General features: G+C 40.5%; 1 protein-coding gene and 1 long non-coding RNA gene across 2 annotated transcripts in view; one reads left to right on the top strand and one right to left on the bottom strand.

The window, feature by feature from the left end:
* atp1b1b (ATPase Na+/K+ transporting subunit beta 1b) lies at nt 1-7,019 on the bottom strand. The gene is made up of 6 exons (XM_048235317.1): nt 6,793-7,019; nt 4,407-4,535; nt 2,911-3,066; nt 2,233-2,417; nt 1,923-2,006; nt 1-1,552 (listed from the first exon to the last, which is right to left on the bottom strand). The coding sequence occupies exons 1-6, from the start codon at nt 6,881-6,883 to the stop codon at nt 1,292-1,294; spliced, it is 906 nt and encodes a 301-aa protein (XP_048091274.1). The 5' UTR covers nt 6,884-7,019; the 3' UTR covers nt 1-1,291.
* LOC125288732 overlaps nt 6,259-27,981 on the top strand; it is a 27,147-nt gene continuing 5,424 nt past the window's right edge. Inside the window, exons 1-2 of the long non-coding RNA XR_007192522.1 lie at nt 6,259-6,385; nt 11,193-11,272. This is a non-coding gene — a long non-coding RNA (uncharacterized LOC125288732). The remainder of the gene's footprint in view (nt 6,386-11,192; nt 11,273-27,981) is intronic.

Consider the following 27,981-nt stretch of genomic DNA (forward strand, 5'->3'; position numbering starts at 1 on the left):
AATAGTTTCTCCACTTTATTCATGTTAATGTTTATCTGGATTAAATAAATTATTCAATGGACTTGATAGATCCACATTTGACCTCCAATGTTGGACTGACTTTGGACATTCAATGAGCGCTCAACATCGACATATCGTTGACTATGGGGCACTGAAATCTTTCTGATAAAACTCTACTTTCCTCCCACAGTGACTTTGGTTTTGGAATTAGACATGACACTATTATGCAGAATAAAACAAAACAAAATGTAAAACCGCATTAATGTAAAATTGTCCCACCATGTAAATGGCAAAAACATTCATTAGACAGTGACACCACATCATGATGATGATGCATACAGCAAAAGGAGAATTTCTTTTTAAAAAGCACTGGAGCTAGCACCATTACCCCCAGAAAAGGCAAAAGTGTTACGGACTTGGAAAAAAAGTAATCTGTGATCAAATAAAAAGCAAAACAGAAAGATGAAACTATGATAATGGCCCCTTTCCCTAATACACGTGATTCTTAGAAAGAAAGAAAAAAAAATCAATTTAAGTGTAGAAAAAATAATCTCCAACAATCATACTTAAGGAAATCACACAAAGTAATGATCGCATGAAAGTAAAAACAAGAACAAAGAAATATTTAGGGAGTGCAGCCACCCAACTTGCGCACGCGCACACACACACACAGACCTTCAGAGATCAGAGTGTACCATACCCGAATTTTCAGTAAGCAAGCATACATACATAGATACATATATATACACATCTTGGACTGCTAAAGCTTGCTCACATTAGAAGAAAGCAAAAATAGATTACAACATGGCTTTGAAAGAACCAACATACCAACATGTAACTACAGTACACTCCAATAAGAAAAAGGAAAAAAATCGATGAAACCACAAAAGGCAACAGTACTTAAAGGGACAAAACACTGCTTCGCTACATTAGAAGTGGAATTCTCATTTACAGGAATAAATGAATATGTAGTGTGGCTCAAAGACTACTCACCTTTATAGAGTACATATTTTTAGACTATTGCTAATCCTCCTGAAGTTTTGCGTTCTAACCCTAGACAGAAGCAGAGAAGCTAGTGGAAAGCATACAGGTTAAGTGTAGGTCCCATATGTGGCAATGTTTTTTTTTTTTTTGTTCGAGACTAGTTTTGCTTTGACGTCATATTTTAGATCATCCCATGGTGGTTTTTTTTTTACCCTCTCCTAAATGACATTTAGTTTGTTTTGAAATGGAGGCATGAAAGGAGGGGAGGTCAGAGAAGAAATACCTATCATGTGCGTCATTACTGAGGTCATAAGTTGGTGACCTGGAGTTTAATGTCAAATTTTCCCTGATAGCGGTCCTTTTCACTGTACTTGATGTTGTCTCCAAAGACTCGGCATTCGACCCGCAGCTCGGTGTTCATGGTGAGGTTGACAAACTGGACGGCGACCAGCGGCTGAAGATACTGGGGGTGCAGGATCTTGCCGTAATAAGGATAGTACTGCAACGGGAAGCCATTACCAATGCCGTAGTACTTGATCTCACCGATCTTTCCGGCATCTTCTTCCCTCTGAAAGGATAGAAAGGATTAGATGAAGACGCCAAGAATGGAAGCATATCAGAATGACCACATGAGCTCAAAAGCACTAATGACACGTCATCTAGCACTTGACAATTTGTGGAATTTCTACACAAGAATGTCAGGATACACACAAGGATGTAAACTGCAAATGGTCCTTATTGTAAGTGAGGACTAGGATGCCATTCCTGTTTGGGCTACCTCACTGCCACTTGGAATAACAACACATTGTGTTTTAATACTAAGATCTCTGGAAAGTACCTCAGCTTGTGTGGTTTTATCGATTTGATATCTATAACACGTCTTGCCACTTTGTCTGGTCTGTTTTAGTTGACCAAAACAGAAATCTGACATCTGATACCTTATGGGTGCAGTGGATAGGGATCACATTGGGTTGAACTTTCTGCTGGGCATCCTCCGGGATGCTTTCATTGTTGGTTGGAGGCTGTGAACCAATGAGAGGTGAGAAACTTTTAACATACAAACAGGGTCATCTCACGCCATCCAGGAACCACCCAAAAACCAAGTGAGTATTCCTTCACTTAACATAACACATCAACAAAAGGTACATGTAGTGTCTTTCAATTTGCAAAATCATAAATATTTTTTTTTAAATAAATATTATTTCAAGGAAATACCAAATCAGTGTGCAAGGAGATAGAGGTATTTACCCTTGGATAGAAATTCACAACTCTGTTCAGCTTGACGATCAAGCAAGGCTTTCCTTCCTTGAAGCCAAACTCACGATCCTCGATTCCAGAGCATGGCCCGAGTATTGTCCGCTCAAAGCGGCAGGCTCTTCGGCTGCCAATGTCACTATCAAAGTCACCCCGGTCCTTGTATGGGCTAGGTGAAGCTGGAAATGCCAACAGGTTGAATTTCATTGGGTGCAGTTCCACTCATGTATCCATGTAAGCTTTGGCAAATAGCAATATGTATTATGTAACGGTTGAACACCAGACACCCATTTTAACCTTTTTGTTCATCATCTCAAGCACTAGGCATACATCAGGTTTATTTTTTGTCTATGATTAAATAATGAGGAGCATGGATCAGAGTTGACGCCATCTGTGCTGCTGGTAAAACGTTCAATGCACAAACTCCTACAAATCACACCATATAGTTCCTTTGGGATTTGGACAACCCCTTTTCTCAGATTTCACCACCGTTCACTTCGCTAGTGAACACTGTTTTCCAAAGGACTGTAGAGATTACTGTAATTGCGAAGAGGAAAGTATGAAGGAAAGTATGAGGGTTCCCAGTTGAACCTTTAAGGCTTCTACTATGATTCTACAGGATGAGGGATGATAAAAGAAAAAGTCAATTGTGTTATGGTCTGAGGAACTTACGTCCACAATCCTCATACTTCAACGGGTCCTTTTGTTTCTCATCACTGTAGGGTTCCAAGAAATCCCGCATTGACTTAGCATACTTCAAATATGTCTCTACGTCATTCAAGTTGAAGGCTAGTTCGGATTTTTCTGAGCGAGGTGAATGTGTCAATCCTGTTAGGGCAAAAGATAGAAGTAGTATTAAGACAGATTACTGTAGTGCGATACAGTCCAGTCATAGTAAGAAAATGCATTGAGGACATTGATTTTCTCATAGAAATGACATGGCCCTCATACATTTTCATGTACATTTCCTGGAAGGCCCTTATCCTATCCTTTTTGTTCTACAAAAATTGCATTCCATAGAAACTCCCATCTCTTTCCCTTTGCAATCATGTCAAAGTTCAAACTTGAAGTATTTCTGCTGCTTCTTAGCCTCTGTGAGTGACCCAACTTCAGGCTGATGACCTACATCTACAATAAGCTAGAGAGACCACCTCTCCTATGGAGTGGCATCCCTCTTTGACAAAAGAGGACTCCTCGTCAGCCATCAGAAACCCCGCCTACAATGGAAACTTGTTCCCCTGATAAAGAGAAAAGTTGCTCATCAGAATATCTACCTCCATGCCTTAATGCTGGAATACTCAGGTGAAAATCATATTAGATTACATCGCCTATGACCATTTACCACACACACACACACACACACACACACACACACACGAGAAGCAAGAACATCATGACAGTAAGCCATTTTTCACTGTCCTGTCCTCTTAATCCCCGTTCACAAAATAAGTAGAGTTGTAAAACTATGGCAACGTAGCAAGTAATACAGTAGCTATGGTAAGCGTTCTGGCAGTCCCCCTTCATCTAGAGAGTGTTAATGGTGACTGAAAAGGAACATTTGGACTCATATTTGTGTTAGCCCTGAAGAGCTAACAGAGGAAGGCATTTTAGGAGGGAAAGCCACCCTAACCGCATCGCCACTAACAGCCATAGCTTCTCCCAAAATGTATGCCTGAGGCCAACTTCTCCAGACCATTACATTCCATGGCCGTTCAAAAGATACACAGCTGCCATCACTTTTTAAAAAGAGCTGGATGATTTGACACAGAAGTCCTCTGTTAGGTCACGGAGTATACACTCCAGACTCCACTGTAGAGCATATGATAATGCTTGGAAAGACAAGTTATTCACCCCCATGATCAGAAAGGGTTCAAAGATGCTATTATCCACATTGCAGGCAGACACACTTCCGCTCATTTTCTACAAAGGCGTCTACTGTATGTGCACCATCTCAAAAAACATCTCCCTTTCAATCATCTGCATCTTCCAGGATGTCTACAAAGCACACATTCATGTTGCTCTACCAAAAAAAAAAAAAGACAGAAAAGAAAAAAGGAACATTTCCACTACTGTGTGGGAGCTAGCTTGTCCATTGTCACCACAAACAAACACTTAAGCTGTGATAATACAGTATACACCCCCCACACAAGAGAGTGGTGTGTCCTTACCTGGAGGTGCAACTCGGTCTTGCCAAGTGGGTTTGTAGACGCTAAGGGTGAGCAGCAAGGCTTGGATTGTGCCAATGAATATGCCAGCCAGGAAGCTGTAGAAGATGATGTAGAAGCCAATGATTTTAACTGTGGGGAGAGAGCAAGAGTGTCACTGTCACACAGATCTTTGGGAGGGAGAGGCAGAGCAAAGAAAAAAATGCATTTTGTAAGGTGAAAAATATATTTTATTGCAGAGGAATAGTTTCTGTCCGTGTTCTTACAGAAAGGTCCTTTGCCAGGGCAAATTACCTCAAACAAATAAAAAGGGTTTTTATTTCATACAGACAGTTTGCTCAATAACTGCAGTGGTAACCAGACACCTGAACCCTAAGGTACAGAAAATTCCTGAGAAGTATCATTTTAGTGAACGTTGCATATTTGGGAGAGGTGACATTGCATATGTCTACACCACTGCATTAGCAGTGCTGCAGCAGAACTTATCCTCAAACCCACTCAAAGAACAGTGGTCAACACCACTACCATAATCAAAGACATACATTCATACTAACTGTAGGTCTACAATATGTCATACAGCATGGTTATACAGCACGTTTACAGAGTACCATGTGGCTATGTATAACAGTGCCTTAATGTTAATACATTACAGCTCTTTTCACAGTGTTTATTATGCCACAAAGACACTTTAGTGTCAGCGATCAATAGGCTACTTGGTGTTGGCCAACATGACACAAAAAAAGGGGGAAAAAGGAAGCTCTCAAGGACAGTGTCAGCATGTCACCTCCTCTTGAATCAGCATATTCGATAAGGGCATTATAAACAAATTATATTTTCATAAATTTAGCTGACACTGTTGGTTGTAGTTATGTACAAATTACATGCGAAGTGCTGCTTTGTGACAGTGCCTCTCAGCTGAACCCATAACACACTTCCCAGCGTCACGACGGGAGTTGAATCAGCAAAGGTAAGCTATGTGGTGCAAAAACCAATGCTAGATCACCACCAAGGTCATCGTTTTGCTCAGCATCTTACTGACCACACGTAAACGTAAGTACAAGATAAAAGAGTGAAGATTACAAAGGCGTTCAAGTTTTTTTTAAAATACTTTTCCTTCGACCTAAAAAATCCAGTCGTGACATCCTCAGTTCCGCTGTAGTAGTCTAGCGCATACTAATCAGTCTGGAGTCGCCTTCTCATGTCATGCACCTTAAACCGCACCCTATTCTCTTTTAAATTGGTTACTTTATGTTTGAAAATCATACTATAATCAACACTTAAATTCAATTTGACATTAGGCCATCACTTGTATTGTCCAAAATCGCCCGTGCGCAATTTCAAGGTCGCAACCACGTTAGAGTTTCGGCTAACTTTTTCTACACAGCTTAGACAAGTGAATGAATGAAGCATATTGCAAGGAAACATCTCCTCCTATTGTCACTGATCTTATGTCGTGAGATTCAGAGAGATGACATTGGGCTGATATTCAGGACGAGACACTGATCACTGAAAATGACGGGGCAGGAAAACGGCGGCTGATCAATTTGATTTCTATTGCTGGCGGCACTGACACCAGAGCCACAGCTAAAGAAACATTAGACAGGCAAACACCCTTCGGATCCACACGAGAAGGCCAAATCACCTTGACTCACCTTGGACGATGATGCATTTTTAACCCTTTCACAGTTTTCAGCATGTAGTAGTCATAAGGCCGGATTTTCGTGATGAAGGTTAATTTAAAGAGAGTCTCCTTGCCAATGCATTTAAGCAGAGAACACTTTTCAACGTCAGTCATCTCTCCAACTGCGCCATTGGGTCCCGTCAGTGCACACATAAAAGTCTACATACCTCTGTGGCAGGTGCGAGTCTGTCAAATCAAGCTTTATTTGCAGAAGTGACTTTCAGTGACATTTGCAGTGTTCGCCCAGCAACCTTCTTAATCACATTTTCACCTTGCTCAGCTTTAAAGACCAACCTAAGAGGTAAGAAACAACTGCTCATCTTCAAACAAAGAACCATTGCTTATTTTGTGTCGACAACTAGCAAGTGAGCGAACACTTTAACTGATAGTTTCTGAACAAAAGGGAAAGCCATCAGTCTGTCACCCTCCAGAAACACTTCCAAAATCTGTATCCTCCTATGCGTCATTACTAGGCTACATTTCCAATTGACCAAGAATCTACACGTTGCCCTGTACAACAACCGCTGCAAAGTCAAATCAAACAGGTGTTGCATCGAGTCGTGATGAGGAGGAGGCATAGCGTCGGCTCGGTCACTGCTATCGCCTTAGCCACATTAACCGAACGGATGACATGCCGATACACCCTTTATGCACATCGAAAGCATTGGTAATAGCTTAACTGCATGTTTAAACTAAATTCATACTTACACCAACTACCACCAGTGCGTCCTAGAAATTCCTTCCTCTCTGAATTCCACAGATAACTAGACCATCCACCTTCATCTTTGTCTGCAGGCATTGTGTGGCTGATTTCTTGTTTGTTTTATTTCCCTTTGAAATGAATGGATACACTTGCTTTATCGTCCCCCGGTGGCCAAAAGTCCTCTGGAGCACCTTCACCCCTGATACACGGAGTAGTACCCGGCTTGCAATGGCGTGCTCCGCACAATATATTCCTCGTCGAAGGAGGGTCCGCCCACAAACTCTCTCAATAAGTTGGCTACTGAAAGGGTGGTTCAGACCTGGCAAATCACAAGCGTGTTTTACTCGGCGTAATTCCTGGTATGTGGTCGTGGATGGGAGTCCTCTGTACACCTACACATCAGATGCGTAAAAAGCGGGCGGGTTTATGCAGGTACATACACTGCACAGTCGCTTTGCAAGTGGGATTTCTCAGTGGAGTTATATCGGGGTTCGACCAAATGAAGTTTTTGAGTCAAAACGTGTCGAATGAAGTTTGCCTGAATTGCTGGTCTAGCAGTGGTGACTTAGGGGATGCCACTCTTGTTCTGAAATGACAGAGGGCGCATGCTTTAGTGGTTGACATTTCATGTCAATGGATGTTGAATCTGTTTTCTCTAAAGCATTTGTGCTGTCCTTATCAGTTCTGTTGACAGGCCTTTACATGTCTGCTGAAATGTTTGAAAGTTTATTTAAATCGATATCCAGTCTTGGTTCTTGTATGAAATATAATGTTCATGTCAGCAATTGAAATGATCTAAGTAATCGTGGTGCTGTTGTGATCCCTGTTGGCTCCCCTATAATAATAGTCTCTGGTTACACACATCAGTGGAGAAAAGAGAACACTCTGTATACTACTGCTGCCCTCTGCTTTCCCCACCCCCACTGCACTCAGTGTGCCAGTTCCCGTACCCCTGTTGGAGTCACATGAAGGGCAAGCACGCCAACTTTACACACAGCATCGCCTCATTCCATTCAATTCAGTGTTATTGATTTAAATAGTGCCCTTAACAATAGATGTGCTCTCCACATGCTTCACAGAGCCCATGAATCTGAGTCGCTGGATGATGATGATGATGATGATGATAATAATAATCTTTATTTATAGAGCACTTTTTGAAGGTACAAAGTTATAAAGACAAACTAAAACAAGCATGGACATAAAATCATCAGATTTAACAAAAAAAGAATATAGATCTCTAAAAAACATAATAAAAAGATTTAGCTATAGCGTAGGAGCCAATAATGTGTATAAGGAACTGTGCCTTTTCTCCCCTCTTTTCTTTCTTTAAAAAGCATTGGCCTAAAGTTATGCAGCACTGGCCTAAAGCCAAGCATCTGTGATTTAGAGTATCAGGACTTTGATTAATGATCAGTTATATCATAAGGTTTTTCTAACCATTATACAGTAGTCTACTCAATGTGGCACACAAATTCCCCTGGGAGATTCACATCTGGTTCTTCATGGTCCAGTGATTTCCTGTCTAGATGCTTATTTGCTGCATACACCTGTTGAGTTGAGTTTCTGACAAAAAAACATCAACTGTGCCATAAAAGCTACACATTTGCCCCCCCCCAAAACAACATCTGTTTATAACCTTTGACAGAAATTGAGACACAAGCAGAATTTATGAATGTAGCATGCTGATGCAATCACACAGGCCAGGCAGGAGCTGAGACATGAAGCTTGTTATAGCTGTATGTAGTCCCTGCATGCAGTTTTTTGGAGTGTTTTTATTTTGTCTTTTAAAGAATAGAATATCTGTCTGATAACTAAACTACTACATCATCCCAACTATCACCATATATCTGATGGCAGAAGGGAAAGCAGGCTGTTTGAAAATTGCAGAAGCTCTGTGTGCGCAGCGTGTTAGGAAGATGGTAATAGATTGGGGTAAGGGGTGGGGGGCTTCCAGACCTCTGAAGATTTGCCTACAAAAAGGACCCAAAACTGCCATCTTAGCCCATATAAGAAGGTCCGAGTGTTAATCAAAGCTAACTACTTATGGCAAGTTGCACAGCAAGTTAGCTCTGGGGTAGCAAAAAAGTTGTCCATCTTAACATACTAAAGATCACAGAGGCAAAAGTGTGTAAAGCAAAACATCTCATTTCAGACTTCTTTGTCCCCACCAGAGTTTAACAGGTGCAATAATTCAAAATCCCCATGTTACTTCACCACAGGGTTCCCATGGAACATGGAATATCATGGAATTTTAGAAATCTACTTGAAATGTACTTGCCAAAAGACATTAATACAAACATATTTCCATGCAGAATTGGTGTAAATCTGGTTATTAGCTTTACTGCTTGCTTGAGTAGCCCAACTGTTTTTCAATGCCCAGATTATTGGTCGGTATATTGTACTATTCATCATATACAGTAGTAAGTCATGGAAATTTAGTTTTTTTGTCAGGTAAAAGTCATTTGACCTGAGTGGGAACCCTGCATAGGGAAAAATCACAAGATAACGGATGTCCTTGTATGGGAAAAGATGGTAGTTTTTTATGCGAACATTAGAGGTCTTTTTTACAAGTGGGATAAGGTAGAGTGCAGGGTGTAGGAGATAGCGTTGTCAGTTCAACAGTTGGGGTAGTATGGGGTTAGTGTTGCAGGGCACAGGGGACATTTCATCGTTTACTTCTTTGTCACTGGGATGATGGTAGTCTTTTTCGAAGCTATGAAGAACCACAGCCTGGCTCAGGGATTTGTTAAAGATATCTGTGAGAATATCTGCCAGCTGGTCAGCGCAGTCTCTGAGCACTCTCCCTGGTATGTTGTCTGGGCCTGCAGATTTGTGTGGGTGGACTCTGGACAGTGTCTTCCTCATATCGGCCAGGACCAGACGGAGGACCTGTTCCTCAGGGATGCGTGTGGACTTGCATGTCTGCGCATGAAGTTCTGTGCTTCAAAGCTGTCAGGTAGGCCAATGGCACTGTTGTTGGTCTGTTGTAGTGTAGCCTTGTAATCTGTTAAGGTGACGGACCCTGCCACATGTGATCCTTAGTATTCTTAGGCAGATGTGCTGCTCATAGGTGTCTGCTTCCCTGAACTAGCTCCAGTCTGTGTGCACTGTGTGCTCCTCACATAGCTTGCGCTTGATCATCAACACCGCGCGCTCAAGGACCGTAATGTGATGGAATGTCTGTCCGTAGTGGCCACAGACCCATCTATCCTCAGAGCCATCCGGGGACAGAGGCTCATTGTGGAGCTCTGCATCCAGGCTGGCAGCCTCCGTCCTCAGTCAAGCGCTGACATTCATGCCCCATTAGCATAAAATTCTCCTCAGCTCTCTCTGATGGTAAATTAGCGACATCACAGGCCCACACTGATGCTGAGATAGCATGAAGGCCAGCACTGGGTGACTGATAATGCAGACCTACAGGCTTGTCTACGAGGAGTTTAATTAATGTTACTCACGATCATACACGCATGCACAAACAAACACACATGCACACACACACACACACACACACACAGTTTTCACTCTCTATCTCTTCATTTCACAACTCTATAGTGTTATGGAATCATTATCACTCAATAGCATTCAGTCAACTCTATGGGTACACCAAATCCAATTAGAGCTTCGATCCATTGAGTGAAACAGTGAATACAACTGTGTGTCTGCATATATAGTTATATATGTAAATGTGTGTGTGTACGGTGTGTGTGTGTGTGTGTGTGTGTGTGTGTGTGTGCATGAGTCATGGGTGATTATAGGAACCCAGTGGGAGTGTGAGTAGGAGGTGTGCTGGGTGGATAGGGATAGAAATATAGCCAGCTGTCATCTCCAAAGCTCCCCATGAGACAGGTAATCACCAGCTGTTCATGGGGGAGTTTTGGAGAAAGACAAAAGGACCATGGTGGAAAGAAGAGTTCACCCTTTTATAACAATCAATCGATCAGTCAATCAAGGTATAGAATGGTCTAGAGATTTAGGAATGCATATATATTCTCGCGCGCGCATGTGTGTGTGCCTGTGTGTGCGCGTGTGTGTGTGCGTGCGTGCGTGTGTGTGTGTGTGTGTGTGTGTGTGTGTGTGTGTGTGTGTGTGTGTGTGTTTGTTGGTGGTGGTGGCTCATTGGGGGCGGAATGGCTTGTGTGTTCTCCCCTATGTTTCGGTCCTAGTGTGTTTGTATGCGTTCCTATTTTAGTAAAGTGTAAACACACACAGGATTTGCAGATGTTCTGCAGTCACACCGAGCCACCCTGCTTGCCCTCAAAGAGGTGGCTTACATTCTTGTCTTGAGCTCACAGTGCTGTTTTGTGCTTTGCTTTTGTATTCATTCCCTAGATTTCAAATGTATTTTTTGTTTAAGGAAATAAACCCTTATTTTGTAGTGTCTATTGTCTCTTTTATGTGCTCACAGGGCTTTTCAGAGACACCATTCAGACCTTCAGGTGTGGATCAAATGAAATATGTCACCTATCAGCTCTGAGGACTTCTAGCGTAAGTCCATCACTTGACACTTGGCAGTAATCATTATCCTGACTTTGACTTGGCTCTCTGAAGCCCTCCTAGAGCTCACTAATGACTGTCCTGATTGAGTTAGTTTTCCTCAGGACTTTGTTTTAATTGGTCTCTTCAGCAGTGAATGTTATGGTGTCAATTGTATGCATTAATTAGAAAAAAACATCATCTATGAGGATTTACTATGCTCTAAAAGACCCCCTTATCAGGTAAACAGTTGATCGTTTTTTTGTCTATTTTCAAATGGAAACATTGTGGACCGAACTGCCAAAATCATGGCAGCTTATCTAATAGAAGCAGAAGGAGCACTGAGCAGAGCTCCAAACCAAATTGTACTGTCTGCCTCAAGTGCAGGACCAGCATACTAAAATCTACCAAACACCAGCAAAAATAGCTTTTTCAATCACTGCAGCAAAGTCTCTTCATATTGTGTTTAAGGTTAGTCTGTTGTAGTCTATATATCATGTTTTTTAACAGTCTTTGCATAGTTGAATTTGCATACTTCTCTGTATTCAAGATTTCACTGGATCATTTTAATAACATTTCACTGTGGTCCTATTATCAGATTTGTAGTATCACACTGTGCATTCCACCTGAGACCCAGATAAGTTGGAAGGTAGTTGGCAGTTGGCCATGAGATACGTGGGGCTATCAGATGCAGCCAGTCAGCATGCTCATCAGCTATGATTGACGAGGAGTCACCACCTCCCACTGGCTTCCTAATATTGTCCCTACAGTTTCCCCATCTGAGGCTAATGCCCGCATGTCACAGTTTGACCACCTTACCAATGAAGATACTGGGCACTTAAATGAAACGATCCATAAAACCACACATTTGCAACAACAAAAAATTACATGTATATATATATATATATATATATATATATATATACATAATATATTAATAATATTACAAAATAATAATAATTTAAAGGTCTCTGAAGCAATCTGTCCTGTGAGTGACAGCATATCCATCTGACAGGAAGCTTTGGTGCCATCACATCATTCACATGTAGGTAATGCACTTTTACTGCGTCTCTCTGTGCCCCAGTTTGTTATATGCGGTAAAAATGGTGGGGAAACATCTGATGAAGTGCCAACATGACATTGTGCCAACCAATTGGATTAGTTATTTGAAATGTCAGGAAGTCTGTTATTAAATAAACCACATCCCAAAGCTTGCTTGTATAGATAGTACTGTAGAAAATCATCCAGGCCACCTACAGTACTTGTCAAGTGACAGTTTCCAGACTGTATAGTCCCAGTAGTGATTGTGCTGGCAAAATAGACTGGCAGTGATGGTCCCGTTTCTGGATCCAGTAGTGATTGGAATAATGACCTGTCCTGATAGAGGCTAGTTCACTGAAACAAGAAGCAGTGTGATCTATACCTGACTTACAGCACTTAAATAACCTGTTTTATTGGCATGCTAAGTATGCCTAATGCATTTTTTAGGTCCAAACAAGTGCAAGCAATCAATCGATTGAGCTGTAAATAAACAACAGTATTTAACCTTCACAGTGAGCACAGCTTTTGTAACTTGTTTTAATCCAGTGGTGAAATCCTTTCTGTCTAAATTCTTGTATTCTTTTACTCAGAAACTTCTTCTCGCATTATATAAAGATGTTCAATAGATATTTTTAGCAATAACATCAATTTCAATAATTTTATTTGCAGATCTTATGCATAATCAATTCTAGCATACATTTATGTGAGATTAATGACTTGCAAATACTGTAAGTGAATACAAGATGTGATGCTGTGTAGTGATATCAAAAAAAGTCATGAGAGTAGGTGAAAGGTTTGAGAAAACCTTAAGCGACGGCAGAAGAATGACCTTGAAACTCCATGAACCGAGTGAGAACAGCAAAGTCCTTTCATAGTATGTGTACACTTGAAACAATAGAGATTCTGTACTACAGGTGGGAGGCATTTGGTGTACACATGAGCTTGTATGCATGTCTTTTTTTCTCTCTGCAACAGTAGAGTAAAACGAGTCGGACACCTCAGCTGGCCGGTCAACTTGTCTTATAGGGGCTTACTGCAAGGCTGCAGCTAGTAAACAGTCTGTATTTAATGTGAAAACAGAGATGACTGGTGCGCTCAGGGACCTGCGTTGTCCTTGGTCTCTCTCTCTGTCTCTCACAGGTGCACTGAAATATGATCCAGAGTGGACAGGGAACTGGCTCCAAAGAGAACCTTGTTTGGCCTTTAGTGCTACATTGCGATAGTGCTTATTATCAGGGTTGGGTAGTAACTAATTGCAAGTAATCTGGATTATGTAATCAGATTACAAAATATAAGTAACTAATAATCAGACCAGACCAGATTAAAAAATGTGTAATCAGATTATAGTTACATTGTCGAAGATTACTTGATTACATTTTGTTTATGTGTTTCAATACATAGGCTGTATATTACAATGACCAAGATAACTATCTTATCTTAGATTAACTATCTGAAGACAGGTGATCACTTCTGTATAATTTCAGGAAGTGCTGAAAGATACACCATTTTTGACCATTTCTGAAATGTAAAACTCAGCACATATGCTTTGTGGTTGTGAACCTATTGCAGTATCATCATAACTATTCCACCTGTATGTGCATGATTAAAAATCTGAAGTGCAAAATAGTTTAGGCTACAGCACAAATATTTCCATCCATAGATAAAAATAAGCAACTGTAACCCCTGAATTTATTTTAAAGTGCACCAGAATGATGCATTAAAATGTTAGAATATATAAAAGTTTCTTCCGTGGGGAGCTCCCTGATACTGATAGATCGGCAAATGGCTAATATCGGCAGATATTATCACCACACCGATTCATCGGTCGGGCTCTAGTTGCGAGCCTGCTCAAACTACACAACAAATTGGACATACCTGGGGCCCATTGCACAAAACTGGGATAAGGGATTAAGCCGGGATATCTTGGTTATCCTGGCTCAATTTATCCGTGATCCGGTTGCACAAAAGCCGGATAGGGGGCAGCAGAATATGTTATGGTATAAGTCACCATGGCGAATTATTCTGTGGAGCTAGCCTGCTCCAGACCAGGTTGTTCCAGGATCTATTTATTAATCTCATCCCTTATCTCAGTCAGCAGTCACCACAAATGGAAACCAATAGTTATTCCACTGCCCACTACACATTGTACTACACATATAACTAGACCCACTGTCATTATTTAAACATTTGTGATCATTAATTAACTTTTACATACTCGCCATTCCCGACCTGTCATGCGACAATGTGACGTCAGGGGAGTGCCGTAAGAATTTTGTGCGTGGTGGTCGCGACACTAGTTGCAATATTCTCCTAAACAGAGGTGTTGCTGTTTGTTGCTGTTGTGAAAAGGCTATCGCTACCTACTTTATCTATGATCGGTGGCGGGGTCTATTTGAGGGAGTCGTAAGCGCGCACTTATCCAGGATAGGTTTCACCTGGCTTGATGAATCCATGTCTGCTCATCCTGGCTTGGTCTTTGAGCAACCAATTAAGCCTGTACACTCTTGTTTTGGATTCATTGTGTACAGCTCAGTAACTTATCCCGGATGTCTTAATTCTGCTTTTGTGCAATGGGCCCCAGATTTAAAAGTTTGTCAGAACCATCTGATTCTGGGCTAAAATCAGGTCAACATCACAGTGTCTGCTTGGCATAAGTCAGCAGCAATTAGCTTCCATCATTTTGCACTTTTATGACATCATCACATACAGTAGAGTATAAGTATATATACTTTTTTGATCGCGTGAGGGAAATTTGGTCTCTACATTTAACCCAATCGGTGAATTAGTGAAACACAAACAGCACACAGTGAGGTCAAGCACACACTAATCCCGGCGCAGTGAGCTGCCTGCTACAATGGCGGCGCTCGGGGAGCAGTGAGGGGTTAGGTGCCTTGCTCAAGGGCACTTCAGCTGCGGCCCACTGGTCGGGGCTCGAACCAGCAACCCTCCGGTTACAAGTCCAGAGTGCTAACCAGTGGGCCACGGCTGCCCACTCATAGATGACATAGATGTCTCATAGAGATTATTTTGCAATAATCTCTGAGAGTAACATTATATAGAAGGCATTGTGGGCGTGTATTGGCAATGTCAGACATGCTATTCTCCATAAATATCAGTGTAGCATCAAAATGATCTTGATTGCTGAGTGAGTTTTATTCAATGTATTTAATTTTTTTTATTTTTTTTTATTTTGAAGTAATCCAAAAGTATTCAAATTATGTTACATTATTTTGGTAATCTAATGGATTATGTTACGGATTACAAATATTGGCGTGTAGTCTGTACTCAGTAATGGATTACATTTCAAAATAACTGCAACACTGCTTATTATCTGGATAAAGGTGCACTGCAGTTTACTGTTTAAATGTGACTTAAAATGTATTGACAAAGCTTGCAGAGTGTCATAAGACTTGTGAAGTTATATTTCGTGCAAAGAAGAGACACCACCCTTTGCATTTGTGATGCCAGTTGTGTGTGCACAATGAGCAAAGGCAGAAGATGGCATTTTCAGCACAGGCAACAATGCTGGTCCCGAAATGTCACCCCTGTTATAGAAAAAACAGACATGTTTTGTTCCCCACAACAATAAATGTGACAAGCAATTACTTGTGAACACCACCATCATTTCTGTCCAATATCCTCTGCAGAATGAATCTTGCAAAAAACAATCTTTCCCCAACTAAAATATTTATTATCATACCAACTGCCTTATATTTCTCTACCTTGCGTTAATAGCAATAATCAATAAAAGTGGCAAATATTGTATATAAATAAATGCACTTACAGTAAATAACAAAAACAGTAGAGATATGTCTGTATGATATATCAATTTGTAAAATCAACAAAGTGAATGCACAGTATACAATTTCCTTACTGAGATTTCAGATATCATGCTTAATCAGGGCTCTACAGTGCGCCCATTTTACTCGCACATGCGAGTAAAAATGATGGCGTGCGAGTGCAAAAAAATATTTAGGCGCACTGGTGCGAATGACTTCTAACCATGTCAATCTTTGTCTACAAAATACACCGCAACATCAAGAAACATTACTGGTGCAAACCATAGAATCACGTCGCGAATGCAGCATAAAAACTACACCTCCCATCAACGTTAGCAGTTTCGGAAAGTTAGACTAGCCAGCCAAGATGCAAAAATGTAAGAAATTAGTTCTTCTATCCACCGAATTCATCGGATATCGTAGGAACAGGATGAGATTCTGAGAATGCAGTGAGAGAAGGAAAGGTAACCTAACATGCCTTTTAGCCCAGTTGACGTATTTGCTGCAATATGCAAAATATAGCTGTAGCGAACAGGCACAAAAGTAGCTTCCCGTAATACTCCCATTTTATTCAAAGGTAGAACGCTACTGACAACTCCAGGCTTGCTTGCTTGTTTGCATGCTTGTTATGACCGCCGCGCAGCGAAGCGGCGGTCATATAGGTTTAGTCAAATTTTTTTTTTTTTTTTTTTTTTTTGCCCAAATTTCCGTCAATGATTCCCGGGACACTGAAAGACCGGGGTACACGAAACTTGGTGGACATGTAACCCCACATGGGTGGAACCATCGTTTTTCGTTTTGATCTGTAGACCCCCCGCTGAATTGGACCCCCGAAAGGAGGGTAGGGCAGACATAGTTTTCTGTAAATATCTCGAAAACCGTAGGGTTTAGGAGGACCATTTTTTTTTTGTATGTTGATCTCAAGGGGCCATGTCAACCCATTCCATAACCACTCAATTCATGTATAGCGCCACCTAGTTAAACACAAAAAAGTAAAAATGAGGTGGTGTAATTGAAGGTATCTGTGACCTAACATAGTCAAAACTGCACAAAATTGGAAGTGTAGGATCATTATGACACCCTATGTATGCACGCCAAGTTTTGTGGAATTCCGTTCATGGGGGGCCACACAATAAATTAATTTATGTTACTATACACCAACTGGCCTGTAGGTGGCGGAGACAGTTTTCTGTGAATATCTCGAGAACCGTAGGGGCCTAGGAGGTCCACTTTTTTTTTTGTATGTTGGTCTTAAGGGGGCATGTCAACCCATCCCATTACCACTTATTTCATGTATAGCGCCACCTAGTTAAAAATTAAAAAGCAAAAAATTAGGTGTTTTCATCTCAATATCTCTGGCTGACAAGGTCAAAACTGCACGAAATTAAAAGTGTAGGATCATTATGACACCCTCTGAATGCATTCCAAGTTTTGTGTACTTTTGTTCATGGGGGGCCTTACAATAAAATAATTTATGTGTACATTTAGTGACGTACACCAACAAGGATTCCCGGGACACTGAAAGACCGGGGTACACAAAACTTGGTGGGCATGTACCCCCACATGGATAGCATGGAACCGTCATTTTTCGTTTTCATCTGCAGCCCCCCGCTGGACTGGACCCCCTGAAAGGAGGGTAGGGCAGACACAGTTCTCTGTGAATCTTTTATGGTATGTTGGTCTCAAGGGCCCACATCAACCTGGCTCATAATCACTCATTTGTGATTTGCCCCCCCGGTAAAAAATGAAAATGCAATATTATTCTGCTTTAATCGCCCCTATCTTCAGTTAAGATGTTCAGAACTGCACCAAATTTTATGTGTATGATTGACCTGGCATTCTCTGGGGGTCTGGGGGTATGCCAAGTTTCGTAGAATTTCATCCATGGGGGGCTAAAAAAATTAGGTTATGTGTACATTTAGTGACTGTACACTCATTGGCCTGTAAATGGCGGTGCACACATATAAACATGCACACACACAGGCACCCACATACTATCGGTATTAGAACGCCCGATACATAATTACAAATTCAATAGGATCAAAAGAAAGCCAAAATATTCATCATCATCATCATGGCTGCATTTTCAGTATTGGCGATAAGTAGTCGTTTGTCCACTAGATGGCGCATCGTTGCAGTGAGACGTAATTTTTTTGGAAGTTAAAAGTGGGTTGAAAAAATAATGGACACTTCCTACAAGGACTGTAATTTACCGCAGCGAACATCTAATAAGGACAGGACGATGTTCACATGAAGTGTAAGTGAGGATGAAGTGAGGATGTTTATCGGACATGCTTGGTTTTACTGCAGAATACGTTAATCTTGTAATATCAATAAGGACCTAGGTAATGTTACCGTTAGCGTTGGTTGAGTGATGGAGGCCCATTTGATTGATTGCATTTGTAGAAAACTATAAATGCGGTTATACCAAGCAAATTGATAGCAGCACTGTTTGTATCTTTCGACTGTCATTTATTGCACGTGCTACAAAATCATTCTGTGCAATGGAAGATTTACCAACGTTACACGGTCTGATACAGTTTTGCCTATACATGCGTGAGACTGAGGCGCCTGTTTATTTTGTTTTTAAGTCGTGCAGGGTGTGATAGGGGAATCGATGTGCTTTGATTACAGCTTGGTAGTTGTAGTCTGTGAAATTAAAAAGCACGTGTGTGTGAAGTATCCAAACAATGACACCTTCATTTCATTATGGCTGCTTTAGCAACACACCTTAAGCTACTGTGTAGTGGGTCCCATTTAGAAGTGGCTACTTCATTCGCTTTCCTTGACTCATGGAACTGCGTGAATGTTATTACAACTTTTAAGCCGCGATATGGCAGTTTAAGTCCGCTTGATACTGTAAGTTGTAAGCCATTGGTTTCCAAAGGAGATTTTATTTGTGTCGCCAGCATAGCCTATTGACAATTTATGTTGTAAATAGGCCTACCTTATAATCCTACCTGTAGCTTAGGGAAGCTAACAGCTTTCTATTAGGATCTAGTTTGTTAGTGACAGTTTTGTCATAACTCCCTAATGCATTTTTGCATTTAGAATAGCCAGAGCGTGTATATCTCAATCTGAAAATTAAACAATATCGGGTGCCTATGGACTAGGCTGGGTGAACCCAGCCTGATCTGCTCCGCTATTTATTTTTTTTGATTTCTTAAAAGATTGAGCTTGGTCTGATGAAAGTCAGACTAGCCATGGACCTCAGTTACACAATGCAAGGGAACATGAATCAGCCTATATTTGCACGAACAATAACGGACAAAAGCTCTTCAACTTTGGCCCGTTAAAATGTGTATGAACAGTCTAGCGACGCATTTCATCAAGGCCCATTTGGACATGTCAGTTATTTGCACCACTGGTTAGATGTAAAACAGCATTTCGTTTCAGACTACTGTTACTTAATTTGTGCATTAACAATAACGTTTCAGACTACTGTTACTTAATTTGTGCATTGACAATAAAGTATTACATGAACTAAAGATGACTAAAATCTTATGTAGAAGAAGAAACATTCACAAAAAATCCATCCATCCAAAAATGACCTTTGTTTTTGATAGCTGTTGAAAACGGCATGGAACTGACAGAGATGTTTTTGTTTATAAATACATACAAAATAAATAAATAAATAAATAACATTATGCTGATACCTTTTGCTTTTCCCAAATACAATGTAGCCTACAGGTGTAAGTGACCTTTCATCAATCCAGTTGCAATGGATGAACTGTGATGACCTGCCTTACTTGTGATTGTTTAGAGATTTTAAAGGTTTTATAACAATGCTTCATCTTCTTTGGCTATTCTACAATCTATTCACCTTTTCAGCACAAGTAGGCTACTTTCTGTGCAGCCGCACACACACTCAGGCATGCCAAACAAGCATACACAAAAGTTTCAAGAGTGGGGGATGGAGTAAAAGATGGAGACAAATTGAAGTGTGATTTATTTTCGCGGAATGGATGTACAGGACTGAGCGGCGGTCATATTTTGTACCACTATGCGGTACATCTAGTTTAAACACCGAATAGGCTACAAGCTGAAGTGCAAAACGAAAGTAGGCCTAACGTTTGCCTACTGCCCCCATCAATGCAGATATTTCAAATAAAAAGTAAAAGTATAAAATATATATATATCCTTGATTAGCCTATATGGGTTTTGTGGAAGAGAAAATTGACTGTTTTAGTAGTAGTATTAGGCAGTATGCAGTCAGATAAGTCACCATGGGCATATTTGGATTAGCTACAGATGGATTCACAAATAAATAAATTAGCCTACATTTGGCAGGATACTTGATATACAGGCTAAATGCAAATATGGCAATGTATTATACTATTTTACATTAACAAAATGTAGGAAAATAGAACAGACTGAAAATAAAGTAGGCACTGATCTTTAAAATTTCCTGTAGCCTAAATGTTGTCAGTCATTCTTAATATTCGCAATTGGTGCACTGGCATGTTTAAGTGTTAGCTGCAGTGTAATGTTAGATTATGTTTAAGTTAAGTACAGAACTGACTGTGCGCCCAAATTTTTGTCTGTGCTCCTAAATTTTTTAACTTGGGCGCACAAGTGCTCCTGGAAAAAAATGTTAGTGTAGAGCCCTGTTAATGTAGAAGTTGATAGATATCAGCTGATATTTATTTTCTCTGTCTGTCTGTCTGTACATTAAGCTATCTATATACAGCACTCTCTACATATATATTGGAGTAAAAAAATAATATTTTACCATTTTATGTTAGTGTCTCAATTAAAAAAACATAAGGAATATCCGCACACTAGCTCCCCTTTTTTCCACTTGTTTAGAATTACACCATATGTGACGTTTCAAGCCTCACACTCTTCACCAGACTTCACCGAAACGTCACCTAAACACATGTGCCACAATTATTGGCACCCATGTATTTAATTCTTTGTAGCAATAAAAGAGCTCTTTGTCTTTTCATAGCATCTACTAAAGTTAGAGAGTACAAAGCAGGGGATTTGAGAGGAGTCCTTTTTACAGAATATCTCATATCGTCCAAATTCCTAGGTCCTCTCTTTTGCATTCACCTCTTAAACTCACCCCACTGGTTTTCTATGTTCAGATTAGGGAACTGAGATAACCTCGCCAGAAACCTTGCCAGGATTCTGTGTTCAGTAAACCATTTTGGTGTTGATCTGGACATATGTTTTGGATCGTTGACCAGCTGGATGATCCAATCATGACCTACTTTTAGTGTCTTGGTCGAGGCATCCAAATTTTCTTAGAAATGTCATGAAAGGTATTTCATGATGCCATGAACTCAGATGAGGTTCCTAGAGTCTTTGGATTAAAAACAGCCCTAGAACATCACAGACTTAGGCCATCTTAGGCATGGGGCTCTTTTCAGTATAGTCATTCTTCTATGTATGCCAAACCTACATTGAATGTGTGTTGGCAAAAAGCTCAATTTTCTTATCATCTGACCATAGAACATGATTCTAGGTAAACTCTCTGTAGCAACTCCAGCTTGTAGTTAAATGGCATGAAAAGCTTTTCCCTTGAATGCGTTCTAAGTAATCTGTCAGCATAGAGGTCATTTCATGTTGTTTTAGACTTGGTGATCCGAAGATGCTATCTGCATCTGTCCTGCAGTGATCCTTAGATAGCGTTCCTCCTCCTGCCATCCACATCACTGTGTGTATAGGGCAGGATAGACATGGATCCCTTTACAGGCAAGTTTGTAACAGCTCCATTTGATCTGAATTGCTTAACTGTTGTTTTAACTGTAAATAAGAGCATTTTCAACCAAGTACCTGATTCTTTTTATCCCAATTCCCTGACTTACTGACGTCAATACACTTTCCCCTAATTTGAATGGTGTATTTTTGTGTCTTTCCCACGTTGAAGAATGACCAGGGCGTTTGACCTCTGTGTGACTTTATATTTATACCGAATACCAAATTATAATGAAACAGGAAATTATGTATTTCTGCTTGAAAGTTCATAAGCACTCTGATTACAATTGAAATGTTTCATATGAGAAACATTACAGTTAATTTGGGGTGCTAATGATTGTGCCATGTGTGTTTTTGTTTGAAACATTTCTTTAATTATAAGGACTTTTGTTTTCTTAGAATAAAATGGCCTCTCTTCAAGGTTGAATTTTCCTCATTGTTTTCATTGTGAAATATATTTTGCAACGATGATGTTTTTCTACCTCTCTGTACTCATCTTTACTAGGGGTGCCAAAAACGGAGTGGACAAATACAGACAAATACGGTGTGCGCTGTATTTGTCCATCCATCCATCTGTTCTGGCCTTTATGTCTGTTTACAATCCTTTATGTGTTGTGCATATTGACTGAGATAGCTGTAAGTACCAGGGATGTTCAGTGAAAAATACATGAGTACTCAATTTGATCCCTGGCCTTGAGGAATAGGCTCATAAAACATTCAATGGAACAGAAAAGCCAAGCATGGCTCCTCAAACCTGCACATTAGCCACCATTTGCTTTATAGCGCTTTGCTGCAGTTTTTGGAGTGCACAGGTATTGGGTACTGCTTAACTTAATCATGGCCAGTCTATTTAGTAGCCAATCCATTTAACAGAGAGGGCCCTAATTGGGCAAAACCCTAAAACGTCTTAAATGCAAAGTCTAACTAAAGGTAGTTTAATAACTAGGCAACATCACCCTTGCCCACCATTTAAATTAGGGCCGCAGGTCAGAGAGGTGCATACTTTACTGGATCAGTTGCTTGTGATGCGACTTGTTTAATATATTTTGTATAGACTTAAAAATCATTCTGACTGCAGCTGTCCCTAGGACATTAATACACAGTGTTGCTATAACATGCAATTGCATTACCTTAATCTCTAGTACAATTCAGTACAGCCAAACAGCTACATAGCTACATCATAAATTAAACCTTTGTAACGCTGGTGTCATTGCCTTTTTTATTGCCAGATCCAAAGCCCTGTTAAGCACTCATAATACTGTACCTCATAAAAAAGTATTGAAGTTACAATGAATCAAACAACATGACCCCACACACACACACACACACAAACACGAACATTTGATGTTTTTGTATCATACACTAAGCATGTCATTACCCAGAACTACTGAAGGAGATCAATCATTAGACATTGTGCTGAAACAAAAATTCGGTTCATAGAAACTTGGAATCCGTGGTCACATCATCCAAAAAAAAATAACCACAAGCCTGAAACTGGATGCAGGTGGTCAACTTATATAAAAAAAAGTATACATCCCTCATAAATCTTTTAGTGTTTGAATCTCAGACTCAGGGTCTTTTTTCTGATTGTCTGGATGTCCTTGAGACAATGAATAAGGTGCTACACTCCAGCACCATTCACACACACTGAGGCCGAGGCTCGCGTTACCACTGGCCATTCTCTCCCACTCGTAAATAAAACCTGAGCTGACTAAAGTTAGTCACCATCCATCCTCTGCAGTACAAAACACTACTGTGTTCTCATTTACAGCTGTCATTGTTAAATAGTGGCCCAAAATGGCTGAAATCCTCCAGTCTCAAGCCTATTAAAGGGTTCACTCTGTGATTCTAATCCCATTCACTTTTGCCAAATTCATCTAGTTGCTCCTCACAATGCTTTTGCTGCCCACTCGCTGTTTGGCTGTCCACTCACTCACTCCAGTGTTCATGGGCAGTCCTGCTTCTGTAAATGGGATCATATTGGCCAGCGGCAAGCGGCAGCGGCAAGCGTATTGCAACGCTCAGATCATAATAAGAGCTATCTCGTTCCTATGGTAACACAAACGGTTTGCCTTAACTGACAATTGAATACGCTCACGTTGATGTTTAAAAGTTGAACCAAGTTCAACGCTCAACTTGTTGAACGCCAGCATTGCCACCGTTCCGCTGCCGATCCATAGGAAACAATAGGAAACCTGTGGCTTGCCGCTGGTCAAAGTGATCCAATGTGAAGGCTGTAGCTCGGACCGAGCCATAAACAATCCCAACCAATCAACTCGATACTTCATAAGCACAGAAAGACGATATGTCATGTCATTGGCTCAAATGTTGAGCTCAAATAGCAACAATCTTCTGGGAAAACCAAGACCAAATTGCAGAATGCACCTTTCAAGAGTAAATATAAACCAATTTCAAAACTGGCAAAAAAAATGGCCCACTTAGTCGCAAGCTTGGCCTGCATCTTGGACTGGGCAGATACCAGAAATTATGCTTGTTTTGCTTCAGGAACATAATCTATCTTTTCACGTCAAATGTAATTAGATTTAACAAACCTCATCCAATTCTCCATCTGGGCTCATTCCACATATTTAAGATACCCAGGAGGAGCTTATGGTGTTTTAGCAGAATACTATTCTGAACAACAGAGCAGATTTGCCCTAGCTTGGGCTGAAAGACCCATCTTACTTTTTCTGTATTTGAAACTTTGCTGATGGTTAACAGTAACCTCAAGAATTTGTCTGTGGAGAACTCCATTCATAATACAGGCTCGAAGTGTAAACTGGAGATGAGATTTATCTGTGTTACTACTCCAGATGAGTAAATTGTGACACAGTACATCCTCCAACACTTTTTATTACCAGTATTCAGAGAAATGCATGACCTCCTTGTCCCCAGAGTTTATGCTCAACTGCTCCGGCACAATGAATCCAGGAATGCCGATTGTATGATGGCGTGGTGTCCTTTTCAGTGAATGTCTAATTATAGATAGATTCGTGATGGGATCAAACCCTCGCATAAAGTGAGCAAGACAGAGCCTGACATTTCCACAATCGGCATGCAGCGTTTGTGTTGGAGGGGTGTTGACTGGAGAGGAGAGGAGAGGAGAGAGTGAACTCTGGGGGAAGGCTGTGAGTAGATGGAACACAGAGGAACTCAGGGCCAGATTTACGTACATTTGCGATCGCAGCATTAGCAGCACAATGGCCAAATCGCAGGAAGCGCATGCTGTTCCTCTTCAATTTACTTGCTATTTATCATACCCGTAGCTCATTGGGTAATCAGCCCCTTTCTCCGCCCCCTACCGCAATTTGCACTGCTCACAACTGAACGGCATGATTCAATCACAAGTGCAGTTCAACGGAGTCAACTGATGACAACATTAAAAGGAATAAAAAGTTTAGCGGTCATGAAATAAAACAATACATGATAAGAAAATGTCAACAAGCAGAGAGATAATGCAGAGCAGTATTCTAAGAAAATACTCAAACTACTTGTGCACGTAGGCTTTAATAGTTAAATCTAGCAGGTAGGAAAGTTTAAGTTGATGTGAAAGTGAAAGTTAGACATTAGAAAGGCCGGCGAAAGTTAAGGTTGCTTCTGACATAGTACAAAGAAGCAAAACTGGTGCTATGAATGCCGATTCTGTTACTCTGTTGTCTTTGAACAATTCTCGTACTGACGCATTGAACCGCAATTCGGATTAACACCTGCTGATGTGCGCTTTTTAATGGGCAGTTTTCGTACATACAGCCGATTACCTAATAAGGCACATTTTACGCTTCTCCTCCCACCTTTTTAAACAAAACACCCACTTTTCCTTGACCCTCCTATGAATGCAAGACACAAAATAGCACAAATTGCCATTATCAGCTCCTGCGACAGACAGTCTGCGATTTTACCTAAGTGCGGTCTGTTTGTACATACCACCCCACGGCATGTTTTTAAGTGCATGTTGCGAAGAAAATACGCCTCAAGTGGGCGCAAAAGCGATAGTACATCTACCCCTCAGTCTGAGGGTTGACCCTGGCTGTGAAGGTCAGCAGCGTCAACACAAAGGGCTCTATTTTGACAATCAGAAATGGATGGTCAGAGGTGTTAAGTACACAGACATTAATGGTGTGGCTAGTACACATTCACTAATTTAATGACGTGATTATGTGATCAAACGTCAGGCGCTTGGTGCAAAAAGGTTGTTCTTATGTTTCTTAATCACTCAAGGGTGTGTTTTAGGTGTATCATCCTTTAAACCAATGAGAATGACATCTGTCATTTCCTTTAACAGCAGCAGCGCAACTTCAAACAGCGAATCGGTATTTTGATATTCAGCGGCACATTTGAAGGAATCTGCTTGCACGCGAGACCGTATGGAACAGGTATTCCACTAAACCAGTGGTCCCCAAACTTTTTCTTCCGAGGGCCAGATTACTATGCCTGGCTCTAAGAGAGGGCCAGAGACTCGGAGTATATCAGTAATCATAAATAGCTTAGAGCTGTGAACAACAGCAGTCTACCTTAGTTGAATATTCCATTACATTTAATCTATAGGCTATTGCAATTTAATACCATTGTTAGCTGTGTTTATATTGCCATCATGCCATATCAGTGTAAAACGTAACTCAAATTAAATAATACTAATAAAAAGACGTTTGCATTCCCAAAAGTATATTTTATTAAAAATACTCTGAAATCTGAAAATGTTAAGTTCTCAAACTATGAGAATTTTATGAAGCGTTGAAGTGGTCTGAAATGACCACCATTCTAACTTTCACTCACCTGAACTTGTGACCTCTTTGTAGGCCTATGAACATTTGAACGAGTGAATACAAAATAGAAATAATTATCCCAGAAAGTCCCAGAAATATGACTTGAATAGAAGTTAGTTAGTTATTAACAATTAATTGATAAACTTTTACAATACTTTGAGCACTGATGCAGTCAGCATAGGCCTCTTACATTGTTTGGAGGTAGGCCTACATTTCATTCCGTTTTTGATGGCAAACGCGAAACAGCGCCAAAATAACCACCAGTGGACAAAAAGAGTATTACATGTGTACTGTTAAGACTCGCCTTAGAGAATGAATGGGGGAAATTGCGGAGGTTATAGTTTGACGATGTCGTACTCCCGTGCGGGCCGGTTGCTATATACGACGGACATGTTTTGGGGGGCCACCCAAAATGAGGTGGCGGGTCGTAGTTTGGGGGCCACTGCACTAAACCATGCTTTACTAAAACCTGTTTGTTACTAGCAGAGTATACACACATCTGCACTCGTCTATTGTTTGAACTCATAGGCAAAGTGAAACTTCGGGTGCAAGATAGGGGCCAATGTCTTTGGCTCTATGGAGCCATGTTTTTGTTTCATTAGTAGAAACACCCCAAAAAATCCATGTACCTGCTACATACACCCCCAAACACACACACACACACACACACCAAGTGTCATTACTTAGAAGGTGACAGGCACAAACACTGAGAATAGCTGCCTTGTTAGGAGGCGCTGAAATGAATGTGAAATGGGGCATGAGCTAAATTAGACCTTATTATGCTGGTGTCTTCTCGCTCTCCTTCACTCTCTTCTTCACCTCTTTCTCTCTCTCTCCCTCTCTCTCTCTCTCTCTCTCTCTCTGTACCTCATCTGACGTTTTCCTTGCAGATACCCAAAGTCAACTTCTGCATTTGCTACATGAATTGAAGGCCTTTAATTCCTTATGTGACAGTGGTAGTCTACTTGAAAGTATTACTGTTAATCTCAGCAAATACTCCTCTGGCCCATTTGAGAATCGCAGAGTAACTCACAAGTCAATACTGTCATGATATTTTGCCCATGATAATGGTAATATTATGATTCATTGATACTGTAATACTTGGTACATTGCAGAAGTTGAATCTAGAATACATTATAAAAGAAGAAAAAGGCAAAAAGCTGGAATTAACTTAGTGCCTCAAATATGAACAAAAGATATATGTCTCAAGAAATACCAAACAGATGTATTTTAATAAAAATGCATATTTAAATAGGCCTATTTCCAGACACATTTAAGTGTTTATAAATGTACAGTGCTTATGTTTCTGCATGAAGTAGTGACTGGTAAGGTAAATATGCAGATTAGTCCATTTAGACTACGAATTGAACAATTGAATGTTTTAGTAAAAATATCGATATTTGATTGTAGTGTATAGATAACGTATCGGTCTCCC

Source organism: Alosa alosa, chromosome 23, assembly GCF_017589495.1.
Source record: "Alosa alosa isolate M-15738 ecotype Scorff River chromosome 23, AALO_Geno_1.1, whole genome shotgun sequence".
Lineage (NCBI taxonomy): Eukaryota > Metazoa > Chordata > Actinopteri > Clupeiformes > Clupeidae > Alosa > Alosa alosa.